At 45.5% G+C, this 25243-nt stretch overlaps 1 protein-coding gene across 5 annotated transcripts in view; it reads right to left on the bottom strand.

Moving 5' to 3' along the window:
• Positions 1–25243, bottom strand: part of CFAP46 (cilia and flagella associated protein 46) — a 146096-nt gene that overhangs the window by 99264 nt on the left and 21589 nt on the right. For all 5 annotated transcript variants that reach the window (XM_019556104.1, XM_019556108.1, XM_019556106.1 and 2 more), the window contains exons 8-14: positions 20631–20821; positions 14841–15069; positions 11054–11174; positions 2946–3069; positions 1428–1558; positions 522–667; positions 134–267 (exon numbers count right to left, since the gene is read on the bottom strand). In XM_019556104.1, coding sequence (XP_019411649.1) covers positions 134–267; positions 522–667; positions 1428–1558; positions 2946–3069; positions 11054–11174; positions 14841–15069; positions 20631–20821 — 1076 coding nt within the window. The remainder of the gene's footprint in view (positions 1–133; positions 268–521; positions 668–1427; positions 1559–2945; positions 3070–11053; positions 11175–14840; positions 15070–20630; positions 20822–25243) is intronic.

The raw sequence follows: 25243 nt of genomic DNA, 5'->3' as shown, positions 1-25243 counted from the left end.
CTTTGAAAATGAACCATCCATATGGGATGGGTTTTACTTTAAGAGACAACAGCAATTTGAAACTATCTTCTGGATGTAATGAAACCAAATTTGCCACCATTTCCAGATCATCTTAGCAATTAAAGAAAAACACCTGTATGTTATCCATTCTTGATCCTGTTCAGGAAGTTTTGCAAGGTATCCTGGGGAATGCTGGCTTGTATCCTGAGGCAGGACAGCATGATCATTCAGTTGAACACCTTGTAATCTTAATAAATGAATAATTGCCTGAAAATGTACAGAAAAATATGACTATCTAACATCACACTTTCTTCAAAGCCTCTAATTGATATCACATGCAACAGTATAGTTCTGTCAAAACAGTGTAATGTAACCTACCAACAAAATTAAATTAAATCCTTAAATTTTTTCGGATGCTAAAGATGCTTCATTCCTTAAGATGGATATGTAATGGTCAAGTATATACAAAGCCAAGGCTAATGAGACAAAAAATGAATGTGACAGTTTTGTAATTTACTAACCTCTGCATTAATGAACCTTATTTCTGCTAATGTTCTAAGTAAGTCTTTTTCAAAAGAGAATGATTTAAGAGGCACAGATGATTCCAACTGCAAGCTGTCACCCTGATTATCATCCATCACAATTATACTAGGTTTCTTCTTTTGCGCTAAAAGAAAGGAACCTTCAATTACTATTTGTATGATGTAAATCAGGAAGATTCTTCCACTTACTTCTCATATGAAAAAAAAATGTCTAGTTACTTTAAAACCCACAAGAGATGCAATAAATTCACATTTACAATGACTTCCCTCAAAAACTTTCTTTGTTACAGTTTACTACAAGCCAGGCTACCTTCCTCCAGGATGGGGATAGATGAGAGACAAGGCTCACATACAGACATTAATTTCTATTGGTAAGAAATTAGTAGAAATTCTTACCACTAGAAAAACAAGTCTGGGAGCTGGAGCATAAGTAAGTTCAAGCTCCATGCTAGAGAGCTTCATAGGTGAACTCTCCAGGCAGGCAACACTAGAAGGTTGGTCCCTAGGCCACCCCTGCCCTTGGGAAAGCCCATTAATTGATAGTTTGCCCTCTCCCCTGTCGAAGTGGCCGTTGGCAGCTACTGAAAACAGAGTTACATACAGTATTAGGCAGCCTAATACTTCGCATATTAGTAAAATGATACACTACCCATTTTTGCAGACTTGTATAGGTAGGCCCTACTTTGTTTTATGAGAGACACTGGATATTTAATCATAAAAATATTTCACCTCAAAACAATTATTCTAATGATGTCAAAACAAATTTAAAATGAGCTAATTTGCAGTCTCTGACATTACATTGAATTTTTTTTCGATCACAGTAAAGCCAAACTACTGTACCATAAATATAGAACGCCAATTTTAAAATACAATGTATTGACTTACCCTTCATTGATTTTGGTACTTTCTTCAACTGAGTATCATCATATAAGAGACAGAATCTACATGCAGTCCGACACACATCCCAGACCTCTTGTTTCCGTGCAACTTTTGCCAGATCTGCCCAAAGACTAATTCTATCAACAAAAACATATACAAACAACTCTTTTTGTTAAATACATTTATTTCTTAGCATCTACATGAAAACTCAAGTTAATTAAAAATTAATATCAGAAAGATTTTTAGAATACAGTAATGCTTGTCATCATTTCAGTATTATGAAATTTGATGTAATCTTTTTATCAACAGTAAATAAAATTTAGAAATCAGAGTACATGGTTTCATGTTAAAGTGCCGAAGAAGGAACCAAGTTATTGAAGTTATATTATAAATTTAAAATCAAGACTAACATCTGCTTATGTAATGCTAGGGGAAAATAACATACTAAAGCCTGATTGTGATGTGGTCCTACTGTGTCATGGAATAAGAATGCTATGCATCTTTGCCCCTACTACACTTTATGGTCACTAGGGACTTGCCTTGATTGAGCAACCAGGCTTCAAGGGAAGAATGAATAGGTTCATTAGGGTTGCCATTCCCTGGGCAAACAACTGAGTGGAAAGGGGACAAACGTGATGAAGGATGAGATAGGGAGAAAAGTCTTATGTGTTCTCCCATATGCCAGGCAATAAAGCTGAATGTGAGGGAAGGTGTGAAGTATAATGTATATAATTAATAGAAGCTATACACATGGCACACATCTTTAGAAATACAAATACATTTCTCTCTTCAATGTTGAATGCTTGTCTTTCAAGAAAAAGAATGATCTACCCTCTCACATAAACATGTATCCTAGTGTCTTGCAAGGTTACAAAAAGGGTGCAGACACACCAGAATTACTACAGAATAAACTAACCACTGACACACAACACACAAACCTATATCAGTACCAGAAAATGAGGAGTAACTATGCACTGATGTAAGTTAACCCTACATAAAAGCTGTGTGTCTGTTACCCTAGTTTTTCTTAACCTGGTGTAATTCAAACTGTCCTCCCTGCCATCTAGAGGCCAGGCACTGTAATAGTACCCAGTGTGAACAGCTGGCTTGGGGGAGAATGGGGGCCTCATTACGTGCCCTTTCTGTGGAGTAAAGTCCAGAGTAAATTTCTTAGTAAAAATGGTGTTATATGCCCACACCCTAAAAGAGTTTGATAAAGCTTCACTTGCTCTTCCAGATCTTGATCCTGTGAGTTTGCCTTCATTTAAACCCCTACTTATCCCATTAAATTCAATAGCAAGAGAGAGCACATGGTAAATACATTAACAATGAACCTACATCCACTTGAGTTAAACATGGTTTTAAATGCTTTGTAGTATTTGGATCAGAGAGCTCAGCACCTTACAAGACGGAGCCTCAGGTAATGCTGAAGTATAAACAATTGTACATTTCTTTTTGGCAACAACAAAAGCACTCATAAAAAGGGTAAAAAAAGAAACACAATCTCCTTTTTTTTATCATTACCTTTCTTTGTCATTTCTATGTCCTAATCGTTTCAGATGTCCATCAGCTTTCTCCACACTTTTAATATGATGCTGTGCTTTTGCATGGAGATAACTTATTTTACTCCTACTTTTACCGGAGGAAACTTAAATGGGAAAAACAGAGCACAAGATAATTATAAAATACAATACTGCATGCTTTATATCATGGAGTACCTTAATGATATAAATATTATAAACAGTAGCATAAATTAAAATAAGAAGTTACTCTGCATAAACAGTTCTGTTTAGAGCTAGTATTATAAATGAAATGTTCAGTGACTGTCATGCAACACTGCATTAGTAGGAGTGTTGCCAACAGATTGAGGGAAATTATTCTTTTCTATCTGGCACTGGTGAAGCCACATCTGGAGTATTGTGTCCAGTTCTGGACCTCCCACTACAAAAAGGATGTAGACAAATTGGGGAGAGTCCAGAAGAGGGCAATGAAAATAGGGGCTGAGGCATATGACTTAGGAGGAGAGGCTGAGGGAACTGGGCTTATTTAGTTTGGAGAAGAGAAGACTGAGGGGGGATTTAACACCTGAAGGGGTGTTCCAAAAAGGATGGAGCTAGACTGTTCTCAGTGGTGGCAGATGACACAACAAGAAGCTATTGTCTCAAGTTGTAGTAAGGGAAGCTTAAGTTAGATATAAGGAAAAACTCCCTTACGAGGAGTAAGTAAAGCACCAGAACATGATACCCAGAGAAGCTGTGGGATCTCCATCCTTAGAGGTTTTTTGCAGCAGCTCAAATACTAGCAGCACAAATTTGTGCTGGAGATTTGTGCCTCAGCACATGTGTCTGAACATACACTTTGGTGTGGGGCAAATTGTGTTATCTTGGAGCAAACTGACCCTCCCCAGCTCCTTCCGGATCTGCAGCCAGAGGGAGCTGGAGGCTGAGGCCAGCCCCTCTGCTGCCCCCAGCAGTATAAAAAGCTGCTCTGGTGAGCAGCTCAGGGCTACTTGACCTCAGGAGCTTCTGCAGCCTGGTCAGTTGATGTACTGGGACACTAGCCCTCTTGTGCCAGCTGGACTGCTGCAGCAGCCCTGACCTAGAGTGACCCCTGCACCTTCTACCTACTTACTGCAGCAGTCTGGCAGCAGGAGCTGCTGCCTGGCTGTGACTTGCTGCCACCTGTTACAGCTTTCGCCCCCTTGGGCCTGCAGCCCCATGTCTGCACACTTGCCAGACCTGGACAGGGATCACACGGCCACCTGGGCTCTGGTATAGGCACTGCAGCAGAGCTGCCTGTGCCTCTGAGCCAGCTGCCAGGAGGCCGTGGCTGCAGTTGACCTTTGTATGGCACTGTTGTCATGTCTTCTGGTGCTGCTGCTCTGCCATATTGGCAGCTATCGCCTGGAAGATGTGCTCACTGCAGTGACCTGTTTTGAAAGGTCAAAGTGTGTCCTTCTGGCCCCAAATGGCCAGGAGGTCAGCCACCTCATCTCCCCTCCAGCTGGATCCCCAGTGCTGGCCCTGGGCGGGCTCCTCTGCATGAGTCCCTCCACTTGCCTCACTAGCAGAGATCCTGGTGTTCCCTGTTAAAAATGGCAAATTCTCTGATAAAACCCCGCAAATTCTCTCATGAAAATATCCAAAATCTTTGTTCTCCCACAATTAAACTGAAGCACCACTATATATAAAAAGATCAGTTGGCCAATGTTTTATTCATATATTTACAATTTTAAAGCAATTTGGAAGCCTAACAGTGCCTCTGTCATCATCATCAAATGAACTGAAGATATGTCTACATGTTGGCATTTGCTTTTGGTTTTTCTGTCACAGAAAAATCACAGCTGCCCCTGTCCCCTTCACTCACCAGGATGTGGGAAGAGCGGCAGCTGGACCCGCAGCTGCTTTGTGGTGCTGAGCAGCAGATATGCCAGTGCCCTGCCCCTGCCCCTGCCCTTAACTCCCAACCCACAGCCCCACCAGTGCCCCTTGCTCCTGACCCGCAGCCCCTGCCTGCCCTCCGCTCACTCCCTCCCAGCAGCAGCTCTGTCCCAGCACCAGGACATGACTCCAGCTGCAGCTGGCCCATCCACTGCTTTGTGCCTGCGAGCAGTGCCAGGCCTTGCTATTCTGTTCCCTGCACCTGTGCCCAGGCCCCAGCGACCCCCATGCCGTTCCTGGGAAGCTCTTGACTGGGGCTCAGGGACTGGGCTGGGCAAGCCCCTCCCTTCCAGGCTGGCTTCCCCCTGTACAGGCTGCTCTAGGGGAGCAGGGGTGCTTAAGCCCAGCTCTGGTGGCCAATACTACCCAGAGCCCTCCCTCATCCCTGACCCCCACCTCTTGCTCACACACACCCCTGTTGCAACCTCTATCTCTTCACCCAACCCATCACACACCCAAGTGGTTCCTGGGACCAGGAGCCCCCCGCCCCCCGAGGCCAGGGCTGCACGTCCCAGCACTGGTGTGGGCATGGGACAGGGCTGCAGTGTGGCAATTGCCCTTGTGGCTATGGCTCCTGCCAGCAGGTCTCATCACATCTGGTGGCTGGGCATGCAGTGTGTGAAATTGGGGGGGAGGGGGATGTGGGATTTAAGAGGGGTGCGGAAGAGGTGTGGGAGGGAGGTTTGTTGGGGGTGGGAGGGTCTGTGGGGGGTGTGGGACATGTTGGGGGTTTATTGGTGGATTGTGGGGGTTCATGGGTGTGAGGTTTGTAAGTGGGTAGGTGGGGGGGCTTGGGAAGGTTGTGACATGCCCACCCCCCCCACACAGTGTGCTGCAGCACCCTCCTCCGCAACAGCACCCAGCATCAGGTCCTTGGGGTTCTCACGACAGGCAGAGCCCCCTTGGCAGTGCTTTGTATCACCTGAGACCCAGGGGCTATAATGGTGTACAGAGCCAACCCCACCCACTGGCCTGTACCTTCACACAGAACCAGTCCAGTTCCTACCACCACGCAGGGCTCCCAGCACTGCATGCAGGAGCCATGCACCATTGGGCCGGGCCAGCTCCTGCCTGTGTGGTGGGCACATGGAGACAGAAGCCAGCCTGGTCAGATGGTGCACAGCTCATATAGTGCCAGGAACCTTGGGTAGCAGCAGGAGCCAGCTTGGTCCTACATGAAGGCGTGTGCCAGTGGGTCAGGTTGGCTCTGTGCACCATGTGTAGTCCCCAGGTCTCAGGCAGTGCCGTGAGCCACCAGGGGGCTCTGCCTGCCATGGGCCACAAGCATCCTGAGGGCCTGCTGCTGGCTGATGCTGCCAGGGGTGACAGAGGCTGTGTGCCCTGGAGGCAGGCGAGGGACCCACCCCTTCCCCACAATCCCTCCACCCCCATGTCAATGCTTACTGGGGACAGAGCTTGGGTCCCAGGCAGCTCTGGGACACTGCTACAAGCTTTGCCCCGCTTCTGTTTGCTCCAGCATGCTGAGGCAGGGTGGTAAAGTGTCTCTTCGGAGGTTGCTTCAGGGCATGCTCCAGCAGTGTGCCTTGTGCCACCTTTTTTAGCATGGTTTTTGAGGGGTTTTTTTGATACTGAGATGTCCCAGTATTAAACTTAGAGGCCACGCTGCAAATATGCAGCATGAGGAACATTTTTTTGTTCCTAGCGTGCCTCCTGCAGCTTCTCAAATTGCTTTGAGACACTGCAACAGGCATGTGCTTGCTTATCTGGATGCGGCCTCTAAGGGTAGACAAAGCCTTGGCTAGAATGATATATTTAGGGATGGTCCTGCTTTGAGGATTTTAGGACCAGATGACCTCCCCAGGTCCCTTTCAACCCTAATTTTCTATCATTTTATGATTTAATACATCTTAGCTAAAATAAATTTATCTATAGTAGAAGACCCTAACTCTTGAGGCATAGGACTTTATTTGGGTTATTTTGGGTTCTTCTTGGAATTAAAATACCATCTTTGAAAACTTACAGTTAAAACAATCCATGTGCATTTTCAGTGACAAGAAAATATGTTGATTCAAAATTAATGTCTGAAACACTTCACATTTGGCTTTATTAATGTTTAGAGCTTCCTTGAAAAAATAATAATTCTGCACTCAGACAAGTTGGACTGCAATGGGTATAACAAATGATCTCTATCTGCTTGTCTGTAGCATACTTGCAGCAAGACTTTCTGTACTGACATCATTAGGCACGGGATCATATCTGAGCCATAAAACATTTGGACCATTACTTCAAGGAAGGACCAATACAGCTACCGAAGAGAAGCAATTCAGTAATTGAAGAAAATTAAATTCTGGTTGCTCTTTAAAATAAAAGAATTATATATAGGTCTATGTTTCTGGCAATGAAAAATAAATAAGCTGTTGCTATCAGATAAAAGCCTGAGGGGAAACTTATCTTCTAAATATATATCATGACTCACAACTTGTACAATCTATAAAAACTGAACACCGATCCAGACAAGGGTTGTACAAAATATTGTGAAGGCACAGTTTGTTCAGTATCAGAATCTAAGCCTCTGCTATGATTAATCAACAAAAAATACAGCCATGCAGGCACAGAAATATTAGACAAGAAATCAACTGAAACTGATATGTGGAAGAGAAGTTGGGCCCCCAGGTGGAAAATGGCTCCAGTGATGTAAGAATGTCAAAGAGATTATTTCTGCAGTATAATGACAAGACAGAAATGCTTTGTACTAAAGTACAAGTAACTTGATGTGGCTGTCCTGGAAATTCGATAAGGCAGAACACTGACTTCAGTCTATGGTTGCTGATGTAACCCAGACTGAATAAATTTTAATTTGATCCTCAAGCAATATACCAAGAAAAAAACAGAAAGAAATATCTGAACATGGGCATTCTTGACATATACATAAGGACAGATTAAATACTAATGTTAAATAAGAAGGAAAAAAGGATATTCCCTTAAGAACTTTATAAATGCATGCATTTGATTTGGAACTAATTTACTTGTAAAGAAATTACTCATGAGTAAATGCTCCTGGGCAGGTGTCTACACATGCAGGGACATGGGAGCAGATTTGCTGCTCCCAGCAGCAAACTGCTCCCACTTCCGGTGGCTCTGCAATGGGCCCATGCCACCACCAGGGGAAGCTTGATGCTCTGGCTGCAGACCATCTTGAAAAAGCAGCCCCACTCCTTGCTTCCTGGCTAGCCACTTCCCAGGGCAGGAGCAGCGTGCACAGCACAAGGGCAGTACGCAGCAACCGTCTCATCATCATCATCATCACTGTCTCTGCCTCCCAGCGCCATGGCTGCTCCAGTCCCTGCTCCTGGCAGCAATGCCCAGCACCCCAAGCTCCTGCTGGCCACTCCATTGGCCCCCCCGGCCCACTGCACTGACTGCTGTCTGGCCCATGGCCATCTAGGCCCTACTAGCTTCCCTATGTGCAGAGACTGTGTGCCCAGCCACACCATCCCAGGGTTGCTGCTGCTGCTGCACAGCTGCCACCTAGATCCTGTCCTGCTGGCTGGACCCCGGCAGGGATGCTGATGATGTGCTTTCTGCACACTACCACTGGGTCCACTCTTGCCCTCCTAGATGTTCAGCCCCGCTGATTTTGGGCCCACTGTGCCAGCCAGGACTGGTGGCTGCATGTCATTCAGCAGATCTGGGATGACGAACAGTAGTTAGAGGTATTCAGGATGACCTGGGTCACCTTCCTGGACCTCCTGAAGCAGTTCCACCCACACCTAGAGTGGCAGGACACTGCCATGCAGTAGCTCCTCCCCGCAAACACCTGGCTGACCTTCACCCTGCTCAAGCTGGCCATGCCTGCCAGCCTCTGTTATGTGGGCCATCTCTTTGGCATGGGCAAGGCCACTGCCAGAAAGGCTGTCCTGGAGGTGCACAGAGCAGTCCAGGATGTGCTGGGACACATGGTGCTCCAGGTGCATGACCCCCTGACAGTGGTGACGAGGTTCTGTGCCCTGGGATTCCCGCAGTGCATCAGGACCCTAGATGGGACCAACATCACTGCCACCTGCCTGCTTCACAGCGACTGCCCCTAGTATAGCCAGAGGGGCTTTCACTCTGTTGTGCTCCAGGCCATCATCGACCACTGCAGTGTCTTCACGAATGTGAGCACCTGTATGCTGCATAACATCTGTGAAGCCTGAGACAAGCTGTTTCACAAGGCCTGGGAGAAGGAGGTGCAGTGGGTGGAGGATGCCTGGCATCAGGAGCACCAGCTGCGGCAGCAGTGACACCGACAGGACCCCCACAGAGGCCCTGGTCCAGCAGGGGCCAAGGGCACTGGGTGCAAAAGGCACTGGCTGACCACCTCTTCCTGCACCCCCTGCTGTAGCCGACCTGGACAGCTGCCCACAGATTTTCCACACCCCTATCCACCCCCAGCACCACACTTACTACAGACATACCTCAGCATAACACTTTTTATTCCCTTCACATCAAACAGACCCCCTGTTTTCCCCTCCCCAGCACAGCTCCTCCACCACTCACCCCACCCACGAACAATATAATACCCTTTTCCCCATGAAAACTATTTACAACAATGTGGTAGTTTGTGTGAGTGCCCTCCAGGGATGGCTGGCCATGGGGTGGGGACACCTAGGGGCAGAACCCGAGGACAGGCGGTGTGCACCCTGTTCTGTGGCCATTCCTCCGTAAGCGCACACACCTCAGCAAACCTGGCGGGTGCGGGACTCGCCCAGGGGAGACTGCAGCCACTGGTCTCCCAGCACAAGTTGCTCCCCTTCTGGCAGCCAGTGCCCAGGGCCAAAAGGGCCAGCGCAGTCCCGGGCCCACTGCAGGCAGCTGACCTAAAGCTCCTTCTCCTAAAGAACCAAAAGGAAGTGCCACAGCTAACCCCCAGCAGCATGCTCAGAGCCTGTAGGTGCTGTGGGGCACCACCCCTAAGCATGGCTCTGTCTTGCACTGTGCCCCTACACTGGGCACTGTAAGCAGCTATCCAGGCCCAGCAGCACAAGAACAATCACACAGAGAACTGGTTTGGGAGCCCAGATGGCCTCATCATTGCCCACGCCACACTTCCACCCGGGGCCCCAACTAGTCCAGCTGTGGGAAGAGGGAGCTGGCTCCAGTGGCCAGGAGCTGCCTGCAACTAGGCCTGGCAGGAACCTGAAACAGCCTGTAGGCTGGACAGCATGGTCCTAGCAGCTGTGCAGCACTGCAGTGCCAGGCAGTGGCACTGGAGTGCATGCAGGCTGGCACAGCTGGCCTGTGCAGGCGTACATAGTGGCATGGTATGGCCTCAGGCTGCCTGCATGGGCCTCAGGGCTCACTGTGCTTGCAGGTTTTTAAGGGCCTGGGCCTGGGAAAGGCAAAGAGGCTCCCAGCCCTGGAGTCCTAGGGCTAGGCTGAGGCTGGCACCCTACTAGCAGTGCTGACCAGGAGTAAATTTGCTCCCGGTTGGCATCAACATGTGTGTTACTGTGCAATAACTACTCGCAAGTAAATCTGGTACTTATATTTGCAGGTAGCAAATTTACTTGCAAGTAGCAATTTTTACTGTGCAATAAGCATGTGAATATGTAGCCGCATACACTTACTGCACAGTAAACTATGCTACTGCACAGTAGAGTCTCTCATTATTATTTATCTAGCTAAATATATGGTACCAATTAATGCAGTTATTCTCAACCACACTGCTAGGGCACCCAGAGGTGCTGTAAGATCCTTCCAAGGGTGCCACAAGATGTGAGGAGATAAGCAAGGTGTGAAGAGATAAAGTGCAGTCTCAGGCTCATTCCCTGCCTCATTGTTCATCCACCTCCTACTGCCGGCTCCTCCACAAAGAAGAAAGCACTGTGAGAGAACAGTTTTTTAAATGCTTGTTGCTCAATTTCCAAGAGTTGTGGGAGGGTTCCTTGAGTCAAAGAAAGTTGAGAACTCCTGCATTAGTGTAATAGTTGGATATCTAGAGCAACTGGCAAATAACAATTAGCAATAATACATCAAATACATTATTATGCAAGCTCAATTTGTCACTGTAGGTCCAAAGAACACAGCCTTTGGAAGTTAATGTGAATTTTATCACCTACGTCAATGAGACCAGCATTTAACACAGAATAAAGTCATCTAGAAACTGTCACTTGCTATTATGACCAAACAAACTTTTAGACCATAAAAATTATAGGCATGCATCCTACCTTTTTGTCACAGTAAACATACCTTGGGCCTCATTTTCACTATCAAGGACTATTTGAAATGCATCAGGAGCTAGTGCAAGACCTGCATTTACCAGAAGAGACCGCTTTTTCCTCACACTGTCTTTCAGCTTCCCCTTTTTAGCCTAAAAAGAAGGGGCAATTTTTATGGACATATTCACAACTGTTAAATTGCTACCAATGTTTTCATTTAATTGGTGTTTTTGTATTTCATTCACTAAATACATCATGGTTCAAACTGCAGAATTATGCACTGCATAGGAAATATTTTAAAAAACCAAACACCTTATACACTATTTACAATGTTGCAGCTGAGCTGGAGATACTGACCATGGAATCTTAGTTCTTAATATAAGTATCTCAAGAGTAACTCAGGCCAAATACAGCTAGCTATACAGTAACAAAATTAATATTAATATCTTTTAATTTACTCTTTATTTCTCTTGGTATGAACTGTCACTATGATACATTCTCAAAAATAAAAAATCAAAGTGTTGATTCAAAGAAAACAAAAAAGTTATTTTTAGTTTTGACCACATACAACTGAGAATGTACCACTTCTCAACCAAAATAACTTCAGCCAGACAAGCTGTGGAACAAATGCAACTTATTTGTTCTAAAACAGATCTGATGATGCAGAGAGGAAAAAGAAAGGTAGTTAATGAACAAGTACTCTACCCTCTTCAAGCCAGAGGAATCCCTCCACACAAATCATTCAGAACTGGTATTCTGCAGGACTCAGAGGCCATGGCTTGCCAAATGATCAAGGCAGCATGCTCTTCCGGGAAAATTCTTGTATTATTTATGACTGTGACAATCAAATATTATTTTCAGCTTCTACTCCATGCACAGAGAGTAACTGTGCACCTGGCTCAGCAGCAGCATACAATGCCTTCTGAAATTGCTAGAGCTGAAAGCTTATCACTGACTTGTCCTAAAGATTACATTTGTGATCCACTTGCAGTTACTTAGAACTGACTTTTAGGTTTCAAGACTACCTCTGGCTGAGGTAATCACTTAACTTCTGAGAGTATCCCTAATCAATGCACTTACCTCCCAAGCTGATAATACAAGCACTGTTACAAGTTCCCTTTCAACTATAATGCAGCCTAGCAGACAGCATGTTCTCTGACTAGAAGCAAACATACACCACAGTAGAATGAGAAACAACACAATGTGTGTGTCCATGTTCATTAATGTGCCGTAGTTATTGCGTATTAAGTTTAGTACTTAGCTAACCAAGTATTAAATCAATGTGCAGTAACTTGCACTACTGCACAGCAGCAGCAGCGCACTAGTTTTTTTGTGCTGCTTACTGTGCAGTAGCCTAGTATAGTAGCATGTTTTTTGCTGGGCATGCTACTGCACAGCATTATTAGGTTCCCGCACAGTTAGCATCTCATGTAGATGCATTCCGTCTAACATGAAGTACAGGACTAAAAGCAACCTGTTCTTGTCTTCTTACTAAACTCTTTATAGTCACTTTCAGTTTGGTTTTACGCAGGTCATTTCTGTTTTAATTTCTGCACTTAAGCTTTATATAATTATGATGGTTAGCTGGCTGATCCAAATAGAGTGTGTGGTAAGTGCTACAGCTTACCAGAATCCAAACAAACTCCTTAGGGTCTGAGTTACAGGAAACCCTTGCTATTCATGGGTTTGGCATTCGCATTTTCAAATATTCGCGAATGCTGAACCTGCATCTTAAATACATTTGCAGGAGCTCCTCGGGAGCTCTGTGCTTGCCACGGATGAGCTCCCAGCACTACCGTGCCACCCCACTCTCTTCTCTAGCCGCCAGGGGCACTGCGTTCCTTATTCATGGATTTTGCTATTTGTGGGGATCTCAAGAACATATCGCCTCATGAATGGCGAGGGTCGCCTCTATATGGCCACAGACCCTTTGTTTTAGTCAACTGTCCCTTGCAATACAACGTGAAATGTTTGCAGAGACCCAATCATACATGTTTGGGGTACACTTTTGTAAAAGAATTCTGTGAGAACAGAGAAGCTTAATATTCCTTTACTTAAAAATGAAACAATTTAAGCTTATAGCCTTAGCCAACTATTTACCTCTGTAACTCAATGCAAAATTTTCAGGCTGTGAAGTGTGACCATAACACACAGAAGTTGGCTGAGATACATGAGAGTGACAAAACACTAAGCCTATCTGAAAAAGTAAGTATTGACACCAATGACTTATATAAGTTAGGGTGACTCAAGATAGAACATGGGAGTGGGACAGTATGCTATGTGAATTTGTAAAATATACTGACTCCTATAATAGTAGGTTGGGTTGGGAGGGTCCTGAGAATGTCATCTAGTTCAGTCTCTTGTTCAAGGCAGAATAGCCCCTAACTAAACAATCACATATATGAGACTCCATATGATATGCAATAGTTCCTGGCCACGTCTACATGAGACACTGACTGAGCAGTCATTACTGCTCGGACACTCAGTATTTGTATAAACAAGTATTAAATGACTGTGCAGTAACTTGAGTTACTGCGCAGTAGCACTGACAAACACCTTTTTCATGATACTACTGTGCAGTAGCTTAATACTACTGTGTAGTAGTGTCATGTTACAGTTGCTGCCGTACAACACTACTGTGCAGTAGTATCGGGCTACTGCGTAGTCAGTGTCTCATGTAGGTACGGCCCCTCAGTCTCAAATGCTACTTTTTGGGTGTGTCTACATGTGCCCCTATGATACTGTTGTTATTGTGTTGTGCCAGTGGCACACGGTTATTCTTAGTTGCTACACTGTTGTAGCAATGTGCTATAGCAATGGAGAGTGTTGCTATGCTGACATAGCTGCGGCATCACGGTTTGTGCCCACCAATGCTATGTTGCCATAGCATGTTGCTATGGAGATGTAGAGTCTTGTGTAGATGCACCCTTTTTTCCCTAGCCAGCCACAGTTATGTTTCTAATATTCTCCTCAGGAAAAATCACAAGTATTTGGGTCAGTCTGATTTTAGAAGCATTTCTCTTCACTTTTACATGTTTTTATAAAACTGATTTACTCCCATTTGTATTTTGAACTATATAGACAAAAAACATGATAAAAAGTATAATATCTGATTTTTAAGGATCAATTGGTTTTTAACATCATAAAAGTTTTAAATTTTTTTTGATTCTTTAGTAAAATAATGAATTAAAGGTTATTTATGAACTTTAGAAAGCAGTAAGAATGTTATTGAGTATAAAATGGATGAACACATATTTTACATAGCAAACAACAGAGACTTCTAATATGGTGTTATGTTGGGGTGCTGAATTCTCTGTTTTGGTATGAGTTAAAAATCCTGATGTTATCTTATAGTGGTTCAAACCTATTAGCAGTGACATTATGTGTCATCAGAGGGAAAATTGCACAAGTTTTATCTTTTATCTATTATCAACCATCTCTTCTGCTGTTCATCATGTATAGATATGGGTATATATGGGATGGAATAGTATCACTATGTAGATATGTAAGCTTATATATAATTTCCTATTGACCCTACCAGTTTGGTCTCTGCCCTAAACTAGTACTTGGAGAATATTACCACCTGGATGCATCACAACTGGCTCACTTTCCTTTGAGTATTGTTAGTAGAGATGTATGCTTGTAAAACTTGTAACAAAGAATGCTTATGGATATTATTCACAAAGACATATTCTAAATAACTTAGAAGCCTTGTATCTGAGGGTATGCAATTTAAACAATTATGCAAAATTTTTCCTTTTGGCAGAATTCAAAGACAAAGTTGATATATCAATTACTTAAATTATTTTTAACACTACCTGTTCAATCATCATAACTGCTTGATCCTCCAGGCGTTCAGGTGATTTGTACAACATAGTGCATAAATGAAGACGATTGAAAGCCATTTTGAGAAGTTCTTGATATTGTCCATTGTTATCCAGATATATAGCCTTCTTCAAATGTTCCATGGCAGCCTCTATTCTATCTCCATTTTCTTCAATGCGAGCAATTTCCATATGAACTTGGCAACGTAACAAAATCAACAAGCTACAAAACAGGGAAATTTTAAATGTGAGCTGTTTTAACAGTTCAAGATAAAACTGTCTGAAAATCATCTGAAAATGTGGCTGAAAAAGGTAGAGACATAATGCATGTAGACAGACATCTTTTTTACTCAACAACACTGGTCTTCATATTTTTAAGTCATACCTGTATACTGAAGTAACTAAAAACTTTTTTAAATTTGTTTTTTAATAGAGAAGTAGGCCTAGAAGGGACCTCTAGAGGTCACCTAGTTCAACCCCCTGCCTGAGCCAGGATCATCCCTATCCGAACCATGCCATACAACCATCACTTAAACTCTACATAAAACTATCCTCAACCCTGACACAATATAGACCTAATACCCTAACTTGCCACAGGTAAAGCAGGGAAACCACAGCAGCCAGTGTCCTACTGCTATAAAATGTCAATACAGTTGTCAACTATTACAATTAAATCCCATTTGCACTTCAGGAACCAATATCACTAAGAGAAACCTGTACAATCTTGAATTTCTTTTTGTATATTGGAGTTCCCTCTGGTTCACTGGTAAAATCCTTGTCTACTAGGGCTGTGTGAAATTTTGCCGGCTGTTTCGTTTTGATGCTGTTTCTGCTTGTTTTGAGCTAAAAACAGTGAAAGCGAAACAAAACGAAGGGCTTCGAAACAGCCCCCAAATGAAATGAGGGCAGTTGAAATGCTTCAAAAGCTTAAAAATGTTTTGAATTTCAAAGCTCAAGCTGGACTTGCCTACAGGGAAACAGAAAGTAAGGAAAGGGAGGGGAAAGGACTGCTCTCATATTGACTGTGTAGCTGGCCAGTGACTATGATCCCTCCCTGAGGTCCTTTCCAATCCCAGTGCTCTAGGGAAAGGATGGAAAAACAACATAAAAGGCACCATTGTTTAAGCTAGCCAGCTTTCTGCCTTGGAACATAGCTCAGTAACTGTCAGGTGCCAGCAGCTCAGGAGCATTAGACAATGAAGGTTACTACTACCATTGATTTGAATTATTTCCTACTTGCTAGCCTAGCAAGTGGGATTCCATAATACCTTTTGCCTTCTTCTAGATCCTTTTATTTTATTATTATATTCATTGATTTATTCTTTTCAATTTTATAATTATATTGGATATTACACTATAGAATTTATATAGGAAGGAAGATGCATTTATATTTTATTTCTATACATTTAAACCTTGTGGCATATACATACATTATAGAATTTATATAGGAACACAGATATATTTACATATTTTTATAAAAACAGGACACTATGAAACACACAGCCTCCTAGGTACAGAAACTCATGGACTCAATATAGACATTGGAATTCTGACACACTACAACCTGCCAATCATTTGACTCCCCAGGTACCTCTGCACGTTTGCCTGCACTCCTATGTTCCCCTTCCTCCCCACCCCAGCCTGTCCCTAAGCCCCTGACACCTCCATTTCCATTTTTACTGACTGGCTTTCTTGCCTGCACTGCATACCAGCCTCTAGCTTCTTAACTATTCCTTCCATCCAGGAACAGCACCAGATTAGATTGACCCAAAGGAAATAACCTTGTCTGCCAGTGCCATGTCCTTTGACCAACACCCCTAGCACGTGACTGGAAGGATGCAGGGCCCTGGGCACATCTAAGCCTCAGGGCTAGGGCTGGCAGGGAGGGTTCTCTGGCAGCTGCTGGAGAAGAAGCTCCTGTAGGAGAGGAAAGAAAGGCTCTGTGACAGTTTGGCTGCCTGAGATGCTGCTGGTGCTACTGTGCTGCTGCTCACTAAGTTATTATTATACCTGTTGTCATTTAAAGTGGTGGACTGGACTGAGGCCGTAAGGGAGGAAGAGGCCTTATTGGGGCACACTACCATGTCATGTAGAGGCCCCAGCACCAGTCAGGGTGCGCCTTAACATACACAGTGTCACCCATGTGACAAATGTTACTTGTCAGCAGCTTGAGGTGCAGTTTCCCAGAAACCCTTGCACCTATATCCTTGAAACCTGGCAGGCTTCATGGCTTCAGCAGGGCTACCATGCCTGCAGTTTTCACCCTGCTGTGCCTTAACACACACACACACACACAACATGATTTTGCTTGTCAGCAGCTTGAGGTGCAGTTTCCCAGAAACCCCTGCACTTATCTCATTGAAACTTGGCAGGCTTCATGAAAAGATTTGTTCATTAAGAACCAGAACTCAGCACCCTACAGTTTCCACTGAAGCACCTAAATAATGTGGTCAGATTTTCAAAAGTACTCTGTCCCTACTAGCTCCCATTAGACCATGAGGTATTAGACATTTGTCACTTTTTACAAGCATAATGCCCAGCTCTGTGTCCATGACATATAGGTATCTGACTGGAAATGAAACTCTTTTGAAATTCCAGCCTGAAAAGTAGAGAGTTAGACCATTCTCAGTGGTGACAGGAGACAGAACAAGGAGCAACAGATTCAAGTTGGAGCAAGGGAAATTTAAGTTAGAAATTAGGAAGAATTTTGTTCACTAGTAGGGTAGTTTCATAGTTTGTAGGGTCGGAAGAGACCTGAGCAGATCATCAAGTCCGACCCCCTGTCATGGCAGGAAAGAGTACTTGTTGACAGGAAAGGTGTTTGTCTAGTAAAACCCCAGTAAGGTGTTCTAATAAAACACTGGAAGAGGTTCCCGAATACGTGATAGAAGCTCCATCCTTGGAGGTTTTCAAGACCCATCTTGACAAAATTTTGGCTGGGATGGTCTAGTTGGGGCTGGTCTGGCTTTGAGCAGGGCACTGGATTAGATGACCTCCTGAGGTCCCTTCCAACCCTAACTTTCTATGATTCTAGACTCACCACTTTCAAAAATCTAATGCTAAGTTCCTGTTGATTGCAGCTGAGCAGGTCCAGTGAAACAACAGGGTTACACAGGTGCCATGAAAATAAAATCTTATGTCATCATGGTTTCACTGAAAGCCTAGATATTGCAATCTATCAGTAAGTAAATGATAAGAGAGGTTATAAGAGAGGGAAGAAAGATACCAGAAGACTAGCACACCTTAACTGTTTGCTTCACGCTGATAACCTGAAGTCACTTTGAAAGTGCAGACAGAAGTGACAACTTTCACCTGATCTGGCCCCTGAAAGCACTGTACAGCCATGACTGTTTAACCAAACAGGTGTGCATGACTGCAGAGTGCTTTAAAAGGGCCCGATCCCATGAAAATCTGAACCGTCATTGAATGAGGATTCAGCTGCAGACGCTCTAAAATGGAGCACCCTCAGTAACTTGTGCCTGGGTTGACTGCATCTCAGTCCTGCTCCAGTGCTGTCTTCAGAATGGGATGGCGGGGAGGGAGCAGAGGGAGTTCAGTCTGGGTTTTTTTCAGCTGGTCCTAGAGGGTAGGGCAAGTGGATTGGAGCCCTCCACCCCCCAACTCAGGGGGAGGGCTCCAGTCTACTTGCCCAAGCATCCAGCATTAGCTGGGGAATTCCCAAAGCAATTTCCCTCCACTGTCTTTCTCCCCTCCCATCCTGAAAACAGTGCCAGGGCTGGGAGAGGGGAAGGGGCATTGCTATGGAGAGAGCAGCTGCAGATCTATACAACGGCTGGATTCTTCAACCCCCGGGACCTAACAGGAAACTTCTGTTGGGTCCTGGGGATAGTTGTAACCCATAACGCTTCCTGTTAAGTGCCATGAGTTACAATGGGGAACTGCTCTTCTGTCTGTGCCTTGAGGCTAAGTTCACTGATAAACAGTGAAGCCTGACTGACATCACTGACCATGGCTATAACAGTGAGTACTATTACTACAAATCAGCATATAACTAGAGAGCTTTGATGAAGGGAACAAATTAAAGTAGACCTCCAATGACACAGTGTCCAAGCTGACTCTAGAGGACTGTCTGCTGATCCTCACTGATATTCTTTCTATGGCTGTAATGTGTAATAATTGCATGAGAATCACTAAAGTGGTTTTTACACCAAGTGCATGTCTCTTCAGAAGTTATTATAATAAAATATTAATGCAACTTTAATTGAAAATACAGTCTTAGTTTTTACATTTTTAATATTCTTGTCAGTAGCAACCTATTTTCCTGTTCAGATGATAAACGATACCCATTATTTGAACAGCTGTAATATAGAAAGGTATAATCTTCGTTCTCATTAGCTATCAGGTTGATTGTAAGCCCAGACTTAAAAAATGTACTTAAGTACATAATTAACTTCTGGCACCTCAGTACCTCTACTTGAGTCAATTGAAGTTAGTGGGACTACTTGGATGTCCCAAAATTAAGTACATCATTAAGCACCTTCCTGAATCAAGCCCTAGCATAGGAAGAGTTAACTTCTAGCTTTCATCTTATATTTTATCTGTATAAGTCTCCTGCAGCAACAAGCATTCTCTAGTTGTGTCTTATGAACAGTTTTGGGACTTGCACAATATTATGTGTGTTCCCAGGCAATTATATTCCTGGACCTATACCATGCCAGAGTGCAGCCAACTGAACGTACACAGTAAGGAAAAGGAGGGCAAGCATAACTATTTGGAATGCAAACTGCATAAGCACCAAAATTGCAATTATATGGCATTCTAAGTATCATGTAAGTGCATGATGGGGAAATAAGATTTAACCCAAAACCTCTCAGGATGATATCATAATTACTGCAAAAAAGCAGATGGACTCCTACTTCTTATTTAAAAAAATCTAGTCCCGGTATGGTCTTGGAGGACCCTATGCAGCAGGATTGTACTGTTTAAGCTTGCTAAGATATATTTCTCCAACTATTCAGTTGGTCTACTAAAAGATATCAGATTGACGCAAAGAACCTTGTCTGCCAGTGTCATGTCCTTAGACCAACATGGCTGTAACCTACACCCCTAGCACCTGCCCCTGTCAGCTGACCAGAAGGAGGCAGGGCCTGGGGCACATCTAAGGCCCAGGGCTGGGGCTGGCAGGAAGAGTTCTCTGGCAGCTGCTCCATTTGGTTTGAGGACCACCAAGATCTGGGAGATGGTATCCCGTTCAGCTTTGTTAAGGGGGCTGCTGATCCCAATCTCCCTGAGCAAGGCCATCTCAAGGATGGCCTTCTGTCACACAGTCAAACCCTGGCCTCTTGCAATGATAAAACACTAAATATTTTTCCTAAAAAGAGAGGTATTCATGCCAGAAGCCAAGCTATATACCAACATTGTTAATGACCTTGTTTTTATAATTTTCTCATGTAAGTTTGATTGCATGTAGCACTCTTTACTTCCTATCCTAAATTACGGTACCACTGTATGTCATGAAATACTTGTGACATTTCAGAATGCAGAGGCTTCATTTGAGTAGTGAATAAGGATACACACACACACACACACACACATACTTTCATGTCCTTGAAAAAACATTCCCATCACATTATAAGATATGTGATAGGTATATAAAGGAAGGATATTATATACGTATAATAATATTGTGATGTAATGTCCTACTTAAAGATTATTTTTCACTTGTGTTGTATCTATAATTAACATTCAGTCTTTACATTTGCTCTCAAATTAGGACTCTCTCTCAAAGTAACAAATAAAAGTTTACACAACAAAGTAACTCACCTGTCAATCTTTTCTAGGATATCAGCCACAGAAATCAATGGCTTTTTTACATGTTGAAGCAAATTGTGTTGTAGCAGTGGTAGGCAAAGATTCCACTGAGTTGCACAAACAGCCTGAACAACATTGGGGTCTCCCACTCGAACTGCATGTTGCAAAACTAGTTCAAGTCTTCTTATCACTTTCAGCTGAGTCTGTACAAATTAAAATAAATTCATAGTGATTTACATATAGCACAAAAGATTTGCTATATGCTCCTATAACACACTATTTTAGGGAGTCTTTCCAATAGAGGACAAACAAAACACAACACTGATACTGCTGACTTATCAAACTTCCATGACATTTATTTCATGATGCATCATGCAAACAAATTGTTTTAAAAAATATTGTAAAATTTAAACAACATCAGTTTAGGTACTTTGTTCTGCTAAACAGCCATTCCCAGTCAGAAGCCTGTCTGCCTACCCCTCCTGCCTATGATACCAGATAGTCACTGTTACATATAACTTCTAAGCCCTGTCTTTAGTTCCTTAAACAGATATTAAGGCAGGGGTGGGCAAAATACAGCCCACAAGCCGGATCCAGCCAGCCAACTGATTGGATCTGACCCATGGGGAACACTGGCCAGTTAATTTGATCTGGCCCATAGCTGCCCATATAACAAACGAGTCCTACATGAGCCATGCTCCAGCCTGTGCCCCCCTGCCTAGCCCTGGCCAGTGTGCACAGATTACTGATGGGGCTGCTTAGGGTGTGGCTGCATCCACCTGAGTGCTGCTCAGTTCCTCTTGCCTCCAGTGGCTGCTGCTCCTCCTGTTCCCGCTGTGCAGCTCTGGGCTAGGAGGAAGGTTCAGCCAGGCATCTCCTGCCCCAGGGCACAGGCTCCAGCTCCAACTCTTGGCTGCCTTCTATCCACTCCACAAGACTGAGCCAGATGGGCAGAGTGGAAGGGTGAAAGGCAGCCAGAAGCTGAAGCTGGAGCCCTGTGCAATGAGATAGGAGCCACCCAGCTGAATTTTCCTCCCAGCCTGGAACAGCACAGCAGGAGGAGTTACCACTGCAAGTGAAGAGAACCAAGTAGCACCGGGGCAGGTGCAGCCGCACAGGGAACTGCTCTGTTGATAAGCTGTGCACAGTGGCTAGGCCTAGGCTGGTAGGTACAGGCAGAAACACAGTGTGGGCTGCTAAGGTGGGACATGGCCCCATGTGGAGCACTGCAGGAGCAGCTGTGGACCAGAGCACCTGGGCAAGCTCTGCTGCACACACACCCTGCCCTGTCCTCTCCTCCCTCCCCTCACTCTTGGTCAGCTCCTAGGACCTAGTGCCCAGGCAGCCTCATCCACGTGCCCTGCTTCACATGCACACATGCACCCCACAGGGCAGGGGTTGCCTCATGACCCTGCCCTATTATCCTGGCTTCATCGGCCCATCTAGCTCCCAAATACTGATCCCAGCCCACCCATGGCCCTATCCCACATACAGAATTTAGTAAATTGTTCTGGTGGCTGGGGTGGGGCGGGGATGCTGACCCAACTTGCAACAGCTCATCCAAACTCCCCATGGAGCCCCTGGGCCCAAATAACTGCCCATTCTTCTATTAAAGTCTGAGCCTGGTGTAGGAGGAAAAGAAGAAACCTTATCGGTGAGGTTTCCATAAGCATTTAGTATTGGCTTAACTCTACGTCAGTTGACTTTGTGCCCGCCGGGATTTATTCACTCTGTAGGGTACCATCCTTTTGATGTCGCCCTGCCCCAGGACCCTTGAGGGTAGTGCGGGTGTTCTTACTCTGCCTCACCGCCCCTGTTCTCGTCTGCCACGTCTTGCTGTACCTTTGATGGGGGGGGAAGTCGTCTAGTGAGTCCCTCGTAGCCCAGGTCCGACCCAGCAGGTGTACATGGGGCTCCAACCACCCCTGCACCCCGGCCTCACACCACCTTCAGAAGCGGACCCTAAGGAGGAGACACATGGCTCCTCTTGCCCATCTGCAGCCTCTCCCTATACCTATCCCTTATACCTAAAGGGTCGAGCCTCTACAATTACAGGTTTGGCTCTGGACCCTCAGTCCCTAGGACCTTCGTCCCTAATGGACACGGGTACCCGTGGCTCCGGCGGCGATCCCGCCTCGATTCGGCTCCTCCCTCGGGACCCTTGCCACCCTGCCGTGCCCAGTGTGCACCTGGTTCCCGTGGGTCCTCCTCGACGCCTCCTCTTTCCCGTCGTCTTGTCCAGACGTTGTCCGTCCGCTGCCGGCTCCTGGGAGCTGCTGCTGGTTCCCTCTCTCCTGCTCTTCCTGCTCCGGCCCCTCCTCCTTCCTTGGACACTGAGGGGCTTTGTTCTTCTCTTCCGTCATTGACAGGTCTCCCTCTTCAGGGCATCCGCCCCTTCCTCTGCCGTGGCCGCCACTTTTATCTTCGCCAGCTAGAGTCCGGTGCTGACATCACCGGCCGGCCGCAGCTGTATAAACAGCCGGCTCACGAGCCACGCGGGTTTCGCCGGCGTATCATCCCCTGCTGCAGATAAGTGTCTCATTTCACCCCGGTCTCCGGGACATAACTCCCCCCGCCAATCGCCTTGTGGCGGTTCCCATGATCGTGCATGCCCGTTACCGGTGTCTTCCCGCTGGACCTGCACCTCTCGCTGTCCTGGTTCCAGGATCCACTTGTCAGAACATCTGGACAAGAAATCCGCAGTGATGTTAGTTCTCCCCAGGCGATATAGGATTCAGAACTTAAACGGCTGAAGAGCTAAGGCCCACCGCGTGATACGCGCATTTTCTACCTTCGCCGTGTTAAGCCATTTCAATGGCGCGTGATCTGGCACCAGGGTGAATTCCCTACCGAGGAGATAGTATCTAAAATACTCAACTGCCCATTTGATTGCTAGGCATTCCCTCTCAATCGCCGTGTACCTGGTTTCTGCGGGCAGTAACTTGCGGCTAGCATATGCTACCGGTCGATCTATTCCCGCGTCGCACTGGGTCAACACTGCTCCGACAGCTGTTTCAGATGTGTCGGTCTGCAACGAGAAGAGTTTCCTAAAATCAGGGGTATGAATGATTACCTCCTCGAACAATGCACGTTTCAAGGTTTGAAAGCTCTGTAACCTGTCTGCTGTCCACTGCACCCCCCTTTTTGGTGGACCTTTTAGTGCCTCCGACAGAGGTGCAGACACTTCTGCAAATTTGGGAACAAACCTCCGGTAATAATTCACTAGCTCTAGGAAGGACCGCAGCTGCCTCAAAGTTTGGGGAGCCTGGAAGGAACGAATGGCCTGGACTTTGTCCTGTAAGGGTCGAATGGTCCCCTGTCCTGCAAGAAACCCCAGGTACTTTGTGTATCTATGGGCAATTGAACACTTTCGGGGCGTTGCTGTCAGGCCCGCCTCCTTCAGTTTCTGCAGGACCGCCCATAGAGCTTGCACGTACTGGTCCCATGTCCGAGTGAAGATGACTATATCATCGATATATGCTGCCGCATATCCTCCATGGGGTGCCAGGAGTCGTTCCATTAGCCTTTGAAATGTGGCTGCCGCACCGTGCAACCCGAACGGCATTTTTATGAACTTGTACAGTCCCCACGGGTTCCCGAAGGCAGTCTTGGGGCAGTCACAGGGTCTCAGGGGGATTTGCCAAAATCCCTTGGCCAAATCTAAGGTAGTGATATACCGAGTCGCTCCGATCCGCTCCACTAACTCAATCACTTGCGGCATGGGGAAGGCATCAAACGTTGCTACACTGTTTAACTCGCAAAAGCCTATACAGAGTCGCAGGGACCCATCCGTCTTCTAAATAGGCACCAATGAGCTCCTCCAGGGGCTTTGGGATGGTCGTATTATTCTGAGTGCCTGCATTTTCTCCACCTTGGCCGTCACCTCTTTGTTCCAGTGATACGGCAGCAGCCGCCACCGGTCCTGTATTACCACTCCAGGCGGGGTATGGATGACATGATGCGTGCCCCGTACAGACCCCGGTTCCTCCGAGAATACCGCTTTGAATTCTTCTAGAACACTGTCTACCTCCATCAGCTGCGGTGGCTTCAAGTCCCCACTTATTTGGACGGTTCCGGCGCCTTTACTGTTTTCACTACTCTTCTCTCCGTCTTCCCCCCCCGAAGGTCACCCAGCCTTCCGGTTGCTGCCACTCTCTTAATAAATTAATATGATAGATCTGCTTTGGTTTTAAATGGCCCGGGTGATATACTTCATAGTCTACAGGCCCCACTTGCCTTATAACCTCAAAAGGCCCCTGCCACTGCGTTAACACTTTACTGGTCAAGGAAGGCAACAGGACCAACACTTTCTGTCCTGGTCACAACTGTCTCTCCTTCACACGAGTATCATAACGGGCTTTCTGCTGTTGTTGGGCTTGTTTCAGGTTTCCTACCGCAAATTCTCGTGCCATCTGCACTCATTATTGAAATGCTTGCTGATATTTCGACCACTCGGGGATGGTCTCAGGGCCCTGTTCCCATTCTTCCCTAAGAATCTGCAGGAGGCCCCGGGGCTGATGTCCCAACACCAACTCAAATGGGGAGTATCCTAACGACTCCAACGGGGCATCCCGTAGCACAAACAGAACCAGTGGCAGCAACAAATCCCAATGGCGGGGGTCCCC

The sequence above is a fragment of the Crocodylus porosus genome, unplaced genomic scaffold (genome assembly GCF_001723895.1).
Source record: "Crocodylus porosus isolate Cpor-Errol unplaced genomic scaffold, CroPor_comp1, whole genome shotgun sequence".
Lineage (NCBI taxonomy): Eukaryota > Metazoa > Chordata > Crocodylia > Crocodylidae > Crocodylus > Crocodylus porosus.
Note: the sequence above shows the minus strand (reverse complement) of the source record. Positions and strands in the feature narration are given on the sequence as shown.